Here is a 15,808-nt window from a genome sequence, read left to right on the forward strand (position 1 = left end):
GTCTGGCAGTTTTATTTATTTAGAAACAATAGTACAATAGTTTTGTTTTGTTTTATTTTGTTTGTTTGTTTGTTTTTTTTACAATAGTGCATTTAGGCCAGATAGGCCTAGTGGTGAAATGGTAAAAATACAGCTGAGAGTTAAAATTTGTGGGGTTTTGTACTTAAAGTGATAGTACACCCAAAACTGGAAATTCTGTCATTATTTAGTCACTCATGTAACTTTCTTTTGTGTTTACATGGTTTTGGAAGAACAGGATGATCAGCTGATTATTATTTTATACTAAGATTTGTTTTTTATCCCACTGCAATTTAGCATGTGTCTAGACTGCTCCTCTCTTCTTAATGACATGCTCCATCGTAGCAGTCTCTGAGGTGTCCAAAGAGATCTTGTATTTGGCCAGAATCTTGAGAACGGGCCTAAGCTTCAACCACCACTGAGTCTTCGGTATACGATGTCTGGAACAGAAACAGGTGGGAGTCACTCAGTGAATGACAATGTGTGCGATGCAATGAAACAACAGTAAAGCGGTCGGGGATCACTCACACAAAGTCAGTGTCCTCTTTGAGATCAGAGAGAGGCTGGAAGATCATGGCTCTCTTCCTCATTCCCAGAACACAGGCAGAGTCTGGGGTGTTAGCAAAGATACGGCCTACTCATACAAGAGTGAAAGATGTTTATGGAAAGACAGAAAGATACAGTCAGGTTCATAAGGATTTATGTAAGGCACTTTCAATGAATACAGTACACTCTGGTGTTCTATTGCTTTTTTATGCCTTCAAGATTATGAGAATTATGTTACATACAATATTATGTAAGATACAATTAACCTAGCATTAAACGTAGCTCATTTGAAACATTATACAATAATAAACATTTGAATTAATTAATAATAATGACATATATTTTACTGCAATATACTTTATACAAATTTTGGGAAATCGCAAGAAAAAAAAAAAACTCCACCAAGATGTGCATGAACTCTAAAATCATAGGCAAATCATTCCACGACTGAAAATACTCGATCTACACTATTTTTAAGTCTTGTTCTTAGACAAGGCTTAAAGGAGAACCTATGGTCTAATAAAACATCGGTACCTAGTCAACCGTTCTCTGAGATTTGTTTTTGTGATAATCGAATGTAAAGAGTTTTATCTCTAAAAACTGTTTAGCGTATAATGCTAGTAGGCTAAGTTATATGGGGCATAGAATAAGTAAAAAGAAATCGCTAGTTTATACCACTAACAAGGGTCAAAATAGCCCCACACTAACACAGTAACATAATGAGGGTCCATACATGCAAAACAAAGCATTGAGAACTTTGTAAGTGTACAGACCGTTTAATACTTTATAAAGACACACAGAGCCATCTTTGAAAACAGTCTCGATAAGTCAAACCACGAGCATCGTGCTGAGTGAGCTGAACTGTATGAAGTTCAGCGAACTTCTGAACTGTATGAACGGCGTTCGGGGATCGACTTATCGAGTCTGTTTTCTAAGATGGCTCCTGTCTGTATTAAAAGCTGCAGTGCTGCCTTAAATTATTGTTCACTCACCATGTCTGTAACACTCCTTCAGTTTATCAGTCAACCACAACACTGCTTTAGCACCCATCTTTGTGCCAAAGTTCCTGTCAAATGGTGTAGGCGTTCCACCCTGAACATACCATGAGAAAAGTTAGCAATCGAGTCCAGAGATAAAGACAAAGAAGCTCAGCAATAATGTTCAAAAACACAGGCCAAAACCCTAGAATACTATCAATATTGTACACACAGACCTGCTGCATGTGCCCAAGCACATTCTTACGGCAGTCAAAAACTCCTTTGCCCTCTTCTGAGTACAAGTTGAAGATAAAATCTGTAGTGTAGTTTGCATTACATTTCTCATTCCTGAGGGAAAACAGTTTGATAGTTTGTTATTAGCGTGCTGGCACATGAATTGCATAAGCCTGGAGTCATTTGTCTAGATTATCGCAGAAGTTGACCGAATGAGTTAGAGTGAAAAGATGCAGAGACAAATTGTGTAACGAAATGACCAACCTGAGGATGAGGCCTCTTTTCACTGTGGTCTTCATCTTCTCCAATAAGTGCTCCACATTTGTCTATTTCTCCACCAGAAATTTAAGTTAAAAACAAAACAAAATTACACATATCCATCCAATCACGCATTCAAACATGCCTCACCTCCAAGTCGTGAATGGCAAATGGTTCTTCATAAATATAAGCAGCATCAGCCCCCGCAGCCAGCCCTGCCATGGTTGCCAGATATCCACAATATCCCCCCATCGTTTCAATGATGAAAACCCTGCGCTTTGTTCCAGCGGCGGATTGCTTGATCCTATCACATGTCTTAAAAGACACAAAACAGATGATTAAATAGATATAGTTGTCTGTGAATTGTACATTACACAATTTAATAGAGTGTGCTTTCTCACAGTCGTGATAGTATTGAGAGCAGTATCAGCACCGATGCTGAAGTCTGATCCAGGAACGTTATTAGACACAGTAGCAGGAATAACAACCAAGGGAATACACAACTCCTCATATTTTTCTCTGGCAGTCACTAATTCCAAACCTCCAACAAAGGCCTAAACAGAAAGGGGGAGCGAGAGAGTGTGTGTAAAAATGAAACAACAAGGTGAGGGAGTTGCTGGTGGACAAATAAAAGGATTTCAAATATTTTATTTCACATTGGCAGTAGTATTTGAGATTTTCTCACCTCAAATCCTCCAATGATAACCAGGGCATGAATGTTAAACTTGGCTATATTCAGACTGATATCTTCAATCATACTACCTGGCAATGACCTACAGAAAGAGAAGGAGAAAGAAAGAGATACAAGAATTAAAACACACTATACACACGTTTGGGGCAAGTAAGGTTTCTTTTGTTCACCAATTTGTATTTATTTGATGAAAATAACATACCTCTTGGTTCCTAAAACAGAACCTCCTTTGCCTGTCCAGCCTCCCACATAGCTCCAATCTATCGGTTCAATCTGCAGGAGACAGAGTTTAAATCAGAGAGAAGACATTTCTTCATATGCACTCATGGATTCCTCATGCATGTTAAATACTTTACAGTTCCATGTGCAAGTCCCTCGAAGCCATCATGCACTGATAGCATGTTGTGTCCTTGAATGATACCGATTCTGACTGCTGAACGGACTGCTGCGTTCATTCCTGCACACGGAGCTCCCACGTTCAGTATAGCTATGTTTATATTACTCTAAAGAAGGAGAGGAAGAGGATGAAAATCAAAATAAATAAAAAGAATAGAAATTCATACATATCTAGAGTAAAGTCCAACAAATGAATGATTAAATGATTCATATCTTGTTACGCACCTTCACATCTGGGGCGGTCACATGGGCCAAGAGTTTATATGTGTTCCAATTGTTCTCAAAACTCCTGCAGAAGAGAAAAAGGAAATCAGTCACAGGTTTAGTTTGTTATTGCAAAGAAAGAAAGAAAGACAGACAGACAAGGATAAAGAACTCACTTTCCCCGGAGTTTAACAGCTTCCTCAAACCTGCCCTCTGCCATAGCTTTGGTCACTTCATTTGTCTGAAAAAAGAACAAGATGTATTACAAATTAAAGGAGTAGTTCACTATAAAAAAAAAAACTTTTGCTTTTCCAGGATTTTCTCCATATAATGGACTTCAATGGGAACCAAACGGTTCAAGGTCCAAATGAGAGTTTCCGTGCAGCTTCAAAGGGCTTTAAATGACACCAGACGATGAATAAGGGTCTTATCTAGCGAATTTTAAAAATTCGTTTAAAAAATAAATAAAAAAGTTTAAGTTGTATAAGCACAAATGCTCGCCTTGCTCTGTTCTGTGATGAGCGTTCGTGACTCTCCTGTTCAAACAAAATGAACAAATCTTTTTTCGAGTCATGACTCGAAGAGTCCTAGATAAGAGCCTTATTCATCGTCTGGTGTCGTTTAAAGCCATTTGAAGCTGCACTGAAACTCTCATTTGGACTTTGAACCGTTTGGTTCCCAATCAAGTCCATTGGAGAAAATCCTGGAATGTTTTCATCAAAAACCTTAATTTCTTTTCGACTGACGAAAGAAAGACGTGGACATCTTGGATGACATGGGGGTGAGTAAATTATCAGCAAAAGTTTTGTTAAAAAGTGAACTACTCCTTTAAGTCACATAATTTGGGTACAGATCAACAAACCAACATCAACAACATCTGCATCAAATTGACTGCAATGAAATAAAATGCATAATAATAATAAATTAAATTTTATATAAAATTACACTACCATTCAAATGTTTGGAGTCAGTATTTTTTTTTTAATTAATACTTATTCAGTGAAGATTCATTAAATTCATTACACCCTAAAGACTCTTGTATTGCCTCAAAATATTCCATTTCAAATAAATGCTGTTCTTTTCAACTTTCTATTCATCAAAGAATAGAATAACATTGATAATAATAATTAATATTTCTTGAGCACCAAATCAGCATGTTAGAATGATTTCTGAAGGATCATGTGACACTGAAGACTAGAGTACAGTAATGATGCTGAAATTGTAATAACATTTCACAATCTTACAGTTTTTACTGTATTTTTGATTAAATATATGCTGCCTTGGTGAGCATAAGAGGCTTCTTTCAAAAACGTCAAACATGAACGACCCAAACTACCTGTTCATATAAATACTTTTATATCTGGTTGGGGAAAACAGCAGTTATTTTGATTTGATTTGAAACTACCGCATCAAAACACATTAAGCATAAAAAATTAATGCAGCCAGGAAGTCAGGATGTGTATTTGCCTACTCACCACTTGCACACACTCCATGAGGGGCAGTCGAACAGCCATGTTTCCGGACAGACTGACCACACATGCAGGGGTGTCAGGAGTGGCCTCTAGCAATGCCATCACAGCCTCCACCCCCATCCTACTGCCCTGAGAACAAGACAGAGCATGTTACATATGTATCAAATAAACAAGCTGGGAATCTGAATACTGATCATACCAAGATTCTGTCAAAGGCTGAAGGTGTTCCTCCTCTCTGAACATGACCCAAAATGGTGGCACGTGTGTCAAAGCCGAGCTTTTTAGTGACCAGCTAAACAAACACAAACATGCACAAAGAATAAGTCATGATAAAAAAAATCACTATGATCATATTTTATGTGACAGTTTGGGCTTACGTTCTTGATAAAGTCACTGGTGATGGGTTTGCCGTGGCGATCCAAAGCACCTTCTGCCACAATGATGACATTCAAACGATGGCCAATGCTTCTTTGCTGCACAATTAAGACAGTATAATTATATTGGACAGAATATAAGGATGATGATGTTGACTATTCTGATAAGTAGGGCATTATAATGTGTATAGATGTTACATAGGTAAGTCTCCTGCACAGATGGTCCTCCCATCCTTCATCTGGAGGCATCTCAGGAATAAACACCCAGTCAGCACCACACGACAGGGCAGTGACTAAGGCCAAATACCTATATTTACACATAAAAAATATACATACACTCTTGGTTACACACTGTCATAACCAGGACTATTACACCTGTAGTTAATTAGAGCTAAAACTATTTTCATGGATGTTTTGGTAACACTTTACAATAATTAATACTAATAAGAATGAATTCATGCTTAACTAATACACAGATAATACTGAATTAATGTGTAACTAATGATTATCTACAGTAAGCTATTCATTAATGATTACCACATTATGAACTAATTAAGAGTCTTGGTATTAGTTCATACAATAATTGTTATTAATTAAATATGTAATTGTGGATTAATTCCATAATAACTAATTTTTTAACTAATAATATTAATTAATATGTTAATTACCAGAATGAGCCAAAGCCTTGTATTTCAACTTCCAGATAATATGAAAGGTACACTAATATGCATTAATACATGATTAATTACTTCATTGTTAGTGCAAATGCATGTGCAAATTACTACAATTCCTAAATGACTAGTTAATAATGATGTGCCTCAACAAGTAAAGTCATAACATAATGATACCTTTGCAAATCATTAGCTAATGATTAATTAAAGCAGACAACTGGAAGTTGAAGTGTATAGCTTTGACTAATTGTGGTAATTAAAACATTAATTTACACTATTAGTTAATAAAATATGTTATTAAGGAATTAATACACAATGACACATTGAATTAATAGCAATTCATGTATTAATTAATCATGATGCAGTAATCATTAATTAATGGTTTAGTTCTTCATTAGTTATACATTAACTCATGATTATCTGTGCATTAGTTAAGCATGAATTAATGCATATTAGTGCACCCGTATTGTAAAGTGTTACCGATGTTTTAATAAATGGTACTTAAATGTCCTAATTTAACTAAGGCCTAGTCCTGGCTTAGTCTAAGCCCTGTGTGTGAAACCAGGCCATAATATATTCATATTCATAATATATTCATATATTCACAGATGTGGATTTTGTTTTTAGAACATTTATATGGTAACATTCAACAACAGAATGACTTATCATGCATCCATACTACAACATACCCACAATGCCTCCCCATCACTTCCAGAATAAAGGCTCTTTGATGACTGCAAAGACAAATCAATGTGTTGTCAGGCTGAAAATTCAACTATGTAGTACCACATGTACATAGATGTGTGTGTATGCATTTACCTCTGAGCTGTTGTTGTGATGGCATCCACTACTTCTATGATTCTGTGCAGAGCTGAATCCGTGCCAATGGTCATGTCTGTGCCACAGAAATCATTGTCTATGGATCCAACCATCCCAACGATGTTCAGATGAGATGAACGTTTAGCCTCCTCTGCTGTGATCTTACCTACAGTATGAGGACAGACAGACAGGCATGTGTTTTATGTGTATCTTCTTAATAACTGACATATTGAATCTTCTCATCAGTCTCCCTATTTATACAAAGTTACAGCGTCTTACTTTCTGCAAAATATATTATGAACATATTTACAAAGCCAAAACATATTCTCAAAGATCACCATATATAATACTCTTCAAAAGTTTGGGGTCTGTGATATTTTTTTTAATGCTTTTGTACTCAGTCTCTTGTGCTCACCAAGGCAGCATTTATGTCATAAATAAAGTAGAAACTGTAATATTGTAAAATATGCTCCCACTTTATATTAAGTGGCTTTAAGTACTATGCACTTGCATCAAAAAATAAGTACAATGTTCTTATTGTGTTTAGGTTCTATTGTAAAACACTTTTGCTGCTATTGAGGTGTGATACGGGTAAGGTTAGGCTCAGGTGTGGTGGTATGGGTTGGTTTAAGGGTAGGTTAAGGTGTAAGGGAAGGGGAAACAGTGTAATTACAAATGTATTACAGCTGCACTCTAAAAAATGCTGGGTTGTTTTAACCCAATTTTGGGTCAAATATGGACAAACCCGAAATGTTGGGTTAAAAATGTAATGTAAAAATTTAACCCAACGGCTGGGTTAGTCCATATTTGACCCAAAGTTGGGTTAAAACAACCCAGCATTTTTTAGAGTGTGTAACTACATGTAGGTATTTTCAAAATATAAGTACAATGTAAAAACATGTATGTACACAATAAGTCCATTGTATCCAATTATTCATTTCAATGTAAGTGCATAGTACTTAAAGCCACTTAATATAAAGTGGGACCAAATAACATTTTAAATTAACTGTGTTCTATCTGAATGCATTGAATATGTAATGTATTCCTGAGATGGCAACTGAATGTTCATTCCATTACTCCAGCCTTTAGTGTCACATGATCCTTCAGAAACCATTGCAATTTGCTGATTTGGTGCTCAAGCAACATTTCTTATTTTTATCAATCTTGAAAACTGCTGCTTAATATTTTTGTGTAAACTGCGATACATTTTTTTTCAGGATTCTTTGAAAATTTGTCAAAAGAACAGCATGGATGGATGGATGGATGGAGACATTAAAAAGTTTTAAAACCCCTGATGTAACAGACTGACAAGGAGTACCGGATGGTGTAGTCCTACCTGCTTTCAGCAAGATTTGCAGCAGTTCACTCCACTCATTACGGAACTCGTTGGCGCCAGTCAGGCTGCCATCTCCACCAATTACACACAGATTAGTGATGCCCAACTTCACCAGGTTGCATGCTGCTTTAGCTCTACCCTCCTTAGTGCGGAAGTCCTGACAGCGGGCACTGCCTATGACTGTGCCCCCCTGACAAAATAGACAGAGGTAAATAAGAAAAACAATCAAAAATACAGACACTTCAGCAAAAATGCCAAATATTAACATGACCTGAGATGTTGGCAGAGGAATATACTAAAGTGCTGTGGATGTGCAGGATGCCAATGAGTCAAGGTTTGGCTGTATAGTGAGGGTTTGAAACTCCCAGTGGTGCTAATCAGACAATCAGCATGGTCATAATCTATGCCTCATGTCGTTACTCACATGGTAACTTGTCTAGTGTAAGCAGTAGGCCTAAGTCTCGAAAGCAGAAATCTCTAGATGAACTCTGGCATTTTGTGCTGGATCAAAGGGGTTATAGTCTACCATGCAATATGATCTCAAACATGCATAAAAATAACCTGATGAACTCCCCCTTTAGTTTCAGTTGTGGTTTAATTGTGTTGATGTGATCACAAGAGTCAACTGAATGAGTACAAATGTGTCTTGAAGGCAAGAGCGTTTCTAGCCTTTCATAAGTACTTGGGAACAGGACCCCATCAAAAAGCATCCCGATATTTTGATAATTACTGTTTTGGATACAAATTTTACCTGCAATACAGAGTGTGCTGCTAGTTCACAAACTACACGTGCAATAAAGAGCAGCCTAATTGCTGACACACAAACAAGTTTTGTGTCACACAATGCACTGGAGCTAAATATCACCTCATCCAGTGCTGTTTTTGTTTTACCACTGCAAGTTTGCAATTGAACAGTTTGAATTTACATTTACACTTACATTGGATTGAAGGTATCCACCTGATTAACATATCTTATCATCTTATTAACATAAGAAAGGGAGTGGCCATATGTAATTTGAATTTGTCTGACTTTCGTTGTCATTCGCTTCCAGTTATTTTTAGCTGTATACAGAACAGCTTGTTAAGCTGCTTGATATTGCGAGCTAAAATTACTGCACTTCAGTTGAAGTATTCCCTGGGGATTGAACCCATGACCTTGGCATTACTAGTGCCATGAGCTGCAGAACACTGTTTGAATGAATGGTTACACTTTATTTCGATAGTCACTTTAGACGTTCTACTAATTATAAGTAACTTTTCAACTACATGTCAACTAACTCTCATTAGAGTATTAATATATTATAGTAGACTGTCAGTAGACTGGTAGGTTATGGTTAGGTGTTTAGGGTATAGGGTAGATAAGTTTACTTGTAGTCGCCAAGTTACTCATAGTCTGTTGAATGTCTGTTGGGGGCCCAACAAAATAAAGTGTTAGCAGATATTATGCTGACAGTCTACTAATCGTCTAATGACAGTTAGTTGACATGTAGTTGAAAAGTTACTTATAGTTAGTAGAATGTCTAAAGTGGACTATCGAAATAAAGTGTTACCGAATGAATCAAACTGAATTCAAAGAGCTTTTTGCAAACCCATTTGACCAATTAGATACATAGTGATTCATTCACAAATTGCTAGTTCGGAATCCAAACAGCTGATAGAAAACACACAAGATAAATATTATCAAATTACCAGCTGCAGCATCATTGACACGCTCTCCCAAGTTGCTTGTCGGATGTTATCGCCTCCATCGACTAGGCCCTGATAACCCTAGACGCACACAGAAATTGGAGGATGCATAATTGAATGCAAACACATGTTACATAATGCATAGACTTTAAAAAGATTGAGTGGACTTCGAATTGAGCTAGAGCTGAGTGAATTGGAAAGTGAATTTCTCCTGCATAAGTGAATAACAGTGAATTAGAATTACAAATTCTCAATTTTTGTGTGCAGCGAATACCAATCTTTCACTATTAATTCTTTATTTCTTAGGTCTGTATGTGTGCGTTTAGATGAACAAACCTCATGCACAAAATAGACTTTCGCGCCGGTGTAGATCCCAACTCTCACTGTGGCTCGGACAGCAGCATTCATGCCTGAGAAATAATAATTAATGAATCATAATTACTGCACATGTTTCATAGTGTTTCGATTGGCTAGACATTTATATACAGAAGTAAAGGTCTAAGGTTTTCTTTAATTTGTCACAAGCTTTAGATTTTGAAGATACGTTTTGGTTCGTGAAACGTATCCAGCTAACCACTAATTCACAGGAAAGTGTTTTTGGTTTTATTCCTAACCTGTTATCTTCTCATCTGGTCACACAAACACACATGGTGGTTAAGGGCAATCTAAGTGGCTCAAGTTTCATTTAATATTGAACCAGAGAGGACAACAAGCAAGCTTCATTGCCCAGCTCTCCAAAGCAACCACATTTCCCCAAAGGTCATCGGCTAAATATAACACCCTCCAGACAGACAGAGAGAGACAGAGAGATCATGGGGAGGAATTGAGTGAGAGGGAACGATGGGACGGCCATAGTTAAGGTTCTTCTAGGACTAGTTGACATTACACAGTTATTTGACTTATTCTGCAGCTGGAACCAGATAAGGTTAAAGGCCAGTTCTTTTTCCTACAGCTAAAGGTTGGATAAAAGGTCAGTGTGAAAGCTTTAGCACCTCTCATGACCTCTCTGATATATGATTCCTGTTGCTCATTCAATATGGCTGATATAGTAAATGAGGGGGTGGTAGTTCAATCAAGGATCCAACACAACCAATTTAAATGATCATCTGTCAAGTTATGGCCAAATTAAATACCACACTCATTTGACTTTATACCTTGCATTTTAATGCAAAAGAGGAGGAAACTGCATATCACTGTTGATTTTGTAGTTGAAAACCCTTCCTGCATGAAGGTATAGTTTCTCCAAATCTATAAATGTCATCATTTGCTCACTCTCATGTCATTTCAAACCCCCTATTCTTGTATTTCATGAAACACAGGAGATGTTTAGCAGAATGTTCTCTGCTCTTTTCCATATCACAAAAGAGAATGATGATTTATATTGAAATTTATGCAACAACAAAAAGGAGGAGAACAAATTGCACTCATTTTCAAGTTTTGTATCATGAAGTTTTTTATGTGTAATTTTATAGTGTTTATAAACGTCTCCTTTAGAGTTCCACTGAACAGAAAAAGTTGCATTTTAAAAACTGATGCAAGCTGAAGCTAAAAGAAATACTATTATGTGTTCATATCCTAAAAGCTTATGGTAAAGGGCATGCTCAACTACCCAAAATCTATTCTAATGTTCAAAAGTTTGGGGTCTGTATGATTTTTCTTAAAGAAATTAATATTTTAATTCAGCAGGGACACATTAAATTGATCAAAAGGGACAGTAAAGACATGTATGATATTACATACAAATGCTGCTTAAGAATAATACTAAGAAACACAACTGTTTTTATAACTGTGATAATAATAAGAATGTCCTGAACACCAAATCAGCATATCAGAATGATTTCTGAAGGATCATGTGACACTGAATACTGGAGTAAAGATGCTGAAAATTCAGCTTTCATCACAGGAATACGTTTAATTTGCATTTCAGCCTTGGCTGAATTTATAAACATACTGACTCCAAAGCTTTGAATGTTAGTACACAGAAACTTAATGGCCAAATCATCTATCAATACAAGACCAATGGCAGATTATGGGGTTTGTTATATAAAGTCACAGCATAAATTTATAGAGAAATTATGTTTTAAAGCACTGATTTGTTAGATTTAGTAAGTGAGAACTTAATGTGAAAATTATAACTTGTCTGTATCCATCTACACCCATGGAGTTAGACTCCATAAATGCCTGTCCACACAAATACACACTTCCTCACCCTGTGCATCTCCTCCAGAGGTGAGGACAGCGATGGCCCTTCCAACACCCATCTTTGTGGGGTCCACAGGTGCTGAACGCTGCATTTTGACAAGATGGCCTGAAGACAACAAGAAAAATTTTGAAGTAAACTGTCAACCCTTTCTTTCGCTATCAGACCACTCTCCTCCCGACTGACTGAATGGGAGCCTGACAGCAGTATAAACACCCTCCACTCTGGCATGCAGTGTCACACACAGTATCCACCCCCATCATAACTAAATTTAAAATGATCTGCTGCACCACGTGCTATAGTGTTCTGATTAAAACACACATACAAACCGCATTTACGGTTACTTTAATTTCATGTCATGTGATCTTTATGCAGAAAGACAATTAGATACAAACACAAAAAAACTTACACAGAGGAACAAAAGTGCACGCACATGGTGGTTGGACAAGAATACACCAACATACAGCCACATGACCTTTACGCTATCTTTTTCTATTGGTCATACTATGAATATGCAGTGCTAAAATACTCTCTCTCTCTCTCTCCCACACACACACTCACAGACTTACAGCCATTGTGTATGGTAGTAAAGCAGTTGAGATCTCCCAGGGTTGCGTCAAAATACTTTGTAGATGTGGTCTTTCCATCTGTAACACAAGACAAAAAATGTTGTTTTTGTCATCCTAGAATAATGAACACAGCTCTGAAATGACTAAATTTTGCACTTTTCCATCTAATCTTTCTGAAAAACCACTCAATGGTGTGAACATGGTGAGGATGTGTGTGTCTGTATGTTTGTTTATGATTATGAAACAAGAATTTGCTATTGCTGTGATCTTTTATTATAGATTATGGGGGCACATGAATAAAAAAAAATGTGCATAGATAAATCATTTATACAAAAAAAAAATACTGCAATATTCCATTAAAATATTAGGAATTGTCCATTGGTGACTTTAATAAATATGAATTTTGTGGTGGGGCAGTAAAGATGTTGACAAGGCAAGTGTAAATCTGAGCCCCAAAATAGGAGGAAATCCTAAATATTAAATAAATTAAAGTAAATAAAACTAAATTAACACATTATCCAGTACTGCTGAGGTAGATTTATCTTTTATTTCTCCATTTAGAGACCAAGATTAGTGTCCTAAAGTGATTAAAGAAGAGCCCAGATTAAACTCTATGACTCCAACGTTGACCAACACCCAGCAGCTGTTGCATGTTAGTGTTAGATCCAGCGTCCAGACTCCAGTATGTTGCTGTCTACTGGTCGAATGCTGTTGTGCATCGGGGTTAGCAGACTAATCTGTCAGAGTAAACTTGCTGTTGTTTTTGGTTACACCCAGCCAGTCATGTCTTAGTTAGTTACTACGGGTTAAAGAAGCGGACCACTATGAACCTTCCAATCCTGTTTTGTGATTTAAACAAGTTATTTACAGTGCTGAGTTAAACCTCTTTAACACCAGATAATTCTCTTTAGCAACATTAAATGTAGTGTGATCTGGGGCCAGTTGCTAAGACTGTGTCTGAAAAACTAGCTTGACCAACTAGCAGTTATAGAAGAGGTAATGACTCTTACTTTTTCAGATTCAGATAATATTAGACCAAACTACCTTTTTATGTAACGGAACTCAAATAAGTTAGGACCAATCTTGGAGGAAAAAAATTATTACTTTGTTACACATAGGCTTCCAAGATAGTCTACTGTATCTAGACTAGCCACAGTTAGGCTATATATAGTCCTGAAAATTTGCCTTACCAGCACATGGTTCGGATTTTGATTCATCCCGGCAAATCAAATTTTCCGATCCTGTTTAAAAAAAGAAAAAAGTCTGTGTTACAGACCAGTAGGTGGCGACGATCCTTCTTTAGTACAATGAGTGAGTCTTTAATTCAGTTTTGTGTCTCTTGTGATGCAACACAGTCTCATGAAAGTGCGTATCTATACCACAATTGTCATTTCTCGTGGCATTTATACGCCAAAAATGTTTTTTTTGCGTGCATATGCTACAAAACCCCCTGGGTAGGTTTAGGGGGAAGGGGGGTGGAGAGTTCGTACTTAAAAAAGTGCGTATCATATGCACGCGAAAAATATGCACGCCTACGTAGTCCCGCCCCTTTTCAACGTTGCGCTCGTTGTCTTTTGACTTCCGGTCTGTATTTCCACAGCGATCTTGCACTGCTCGTAAAAAAATTCCCGTTCGACATTTGTTAAAACATCTGCTTTAGAATGCTTATGATAAACATTACAATGCTCATGATAACTTTTGTTAACTCTACAATAAGTAAATCCACTTCACCAGCTTTACTCCTCGACAGCGATGCCATAGAAATATACAGAACCGGAAGTTCAAAGACAATATTCTAAAGATGACGGCGCCCACGTTTCTCTGGTGCAAAAGGTCTAGCCTACACGAAAAAACTAGTTTTGTAAAAACTAGGCGTATAAAATGACATTCGTGCTATGGATACGCACTTTCATGAGATCGGGCTCGAAATACTATAACAAGGGTAACACTTTATACAGTAAGGTTCATTATAGTTAACATGGACTAAGAATGAACAATTCTTCTTCAGCATTTATTAATTTTAGTTAATATAAATTCAACATTTAGTATTACGTTAATTAAGTCAAAGGTTGTATTTGTTAACATTAGTCATTAATGCACTATGAACTAACATGAACAAACAATGCTCAGCTGTATTTTTAACTAACATTAACAAAGATTAGTAAATGCTGCAACAAATGTATTGCTAATTGTTATTTCATGTTAGTTAATACATTAACAAACATTATTGTAGGCTAAGTGTTACTATAACAACACTAATTTTAAAAACTGATTTTTAAAAGCATTGCAAATGATAGCATCACTTGCAATAAAAGGCGATAAAAGAGGTAACGGCAAATTTATTCTTTTCAAATTGGTGTCTTCTCAGATTTAGTTAAGCTAAGCTATGTCAAGATATTGTGCCATCTCACGTTATTATTCATATTGTAAAATATAGCTTTACATCAGACAGTTTTCTCACTTTCCATCTCTACTTTTTAAAGAATCAAGTAAATACAGTATAATTCTGGAATCAAGCCATTGAAGAAAGTTTAATAAGTTTTAGTTTTATAAATATCAGTTCCCTATGAGCATGCTTGCTCACTGTGACATCAGACTACTAAAGTGCTGTGTCATTTGGTCATCTGCCTGCTTGACCACTGAAACATCTCGTGCTCAAAACAGATACGCAATCAAACACACATGCACAAACACATGAGTATTTTCTAAGTAATATTACTAAAGTTGACTACATACACCCACAACAACGTATAGAGATAATTATGCACAGCCTTTTTATTTTTATACACGTATGAACACAAACACACACTGCGCGTACCGTAGACATGATTAGCATCAAACTGAATCTTCCTGTGCGTGCACTGCCAGATCAGCACCGCCAGTCCAATATGAGGGATCCAGTGGAACAGGAGAAAAGACAGTTGCAGAAAGCACACCAACAACTCTAACAAACAAACACTAATCTGACACACGCATACAAACACATCCCAAATGCATACACACACCTGGCAGACACACACACAGTTGTCCCACACTACCTCCATTCTTCCCATTAGAATGAGAAGGTGTGGTGGCCATGACAAGGTCTTATCAGTATTATTAGAACTGACCTCACGTTCCTACTCACGTTTTTTCTCTCTACTTCCAGTACGTTCTCTCTTTCTATACACCATCCTTATTTCTTTGGCATTTCCCAGGAAATCTCTCTCTCTCTAACTCTCTGGTGTTTTTATTGTTTTCTGGTCTGTTTCGCTGGATTTTTCTTAATCAAATGAATGAATTGTATTTTAGTTCTGGCTCAATACTTAGAAATCAGCTTGAATAACAGCAGTAGAGGCAGTCTAATACTGTAATAGG

The 15,808-nt window shown here is 36.7% G+C and overlaps 1 protein-coding gene across 2 annotated transcripts; it reads right to left on the reverse strand.

Annotated features, from left to right (window-relative positions):
• Positions 1-32: 32 nt before the first annotated feature.
• Positions 33-15,504, reverse strand: pfkmb (phosphofructokinase, muscle b). Of its 2 annotated transcripts, XM_039689150.2 has the most exons (25): positions 15,270-15,504; positions 13,642-13,692; positions 12,452-12,529; positions 11,892-11,990; positions 10,019-10,092; positions 9,686-9,763; positions 7,997-8,186; positions 6,661-6,826; positions 6,531-6,575; positions 5,369-5,477; positions 5,174-5,269; positions 4,996-5,088; positions 4,800-4,925; positions 3,501-3,565; positions 3,346-3,409; positions 3,081-3,227; positions 2,927-2,997; positions 2,719-2,806; positions 2,435-2,587; positions 2,184-2,348; positions 2,040-2,101; positions 1,778-1,889; positions 1,557-1,656; positions 547-652; positions 33-458 (listed from the first exon to the last, which is right to left on the reverse strand). In XM_039689150.2, the coding sequence occupies exons 1-25, from the start codon at positions 15,502-15,504 to the stop codon at positions 323-325; spliced, it is 2,709 nt and encodes a 902-aa protein (XP_039545084.2). In that variant the 3' UTR covers positions 33-322. The 2 variants fall into 2 exon arrangements, with proteins under 2 accessions (XP_039545084.2, XP_088990404.1); XM_089134278.1 differs by lacking the exon at positions 15,270-15,504 and having other exon boundaries at positions 13,642-13,672.
• Between the last annotated feature and the right edge of the window lie 304 nt (positions 15,505-15,808).

The sequence above is a fragment of the Pimephales promelas genome, chromosome 8 (assembly GCF_988280905.1).
Source record: "Pimephales promelas chromosome 8, fPimPro1.hap1.1, whole genome shotgun sequence".
NCBI classification, from domain to species: Eukaryota; Metazoa; Chordata; class Actinopteri; order Cypriniformes; family Leuciscidae; genus Pimephales; species Pimephales promelas.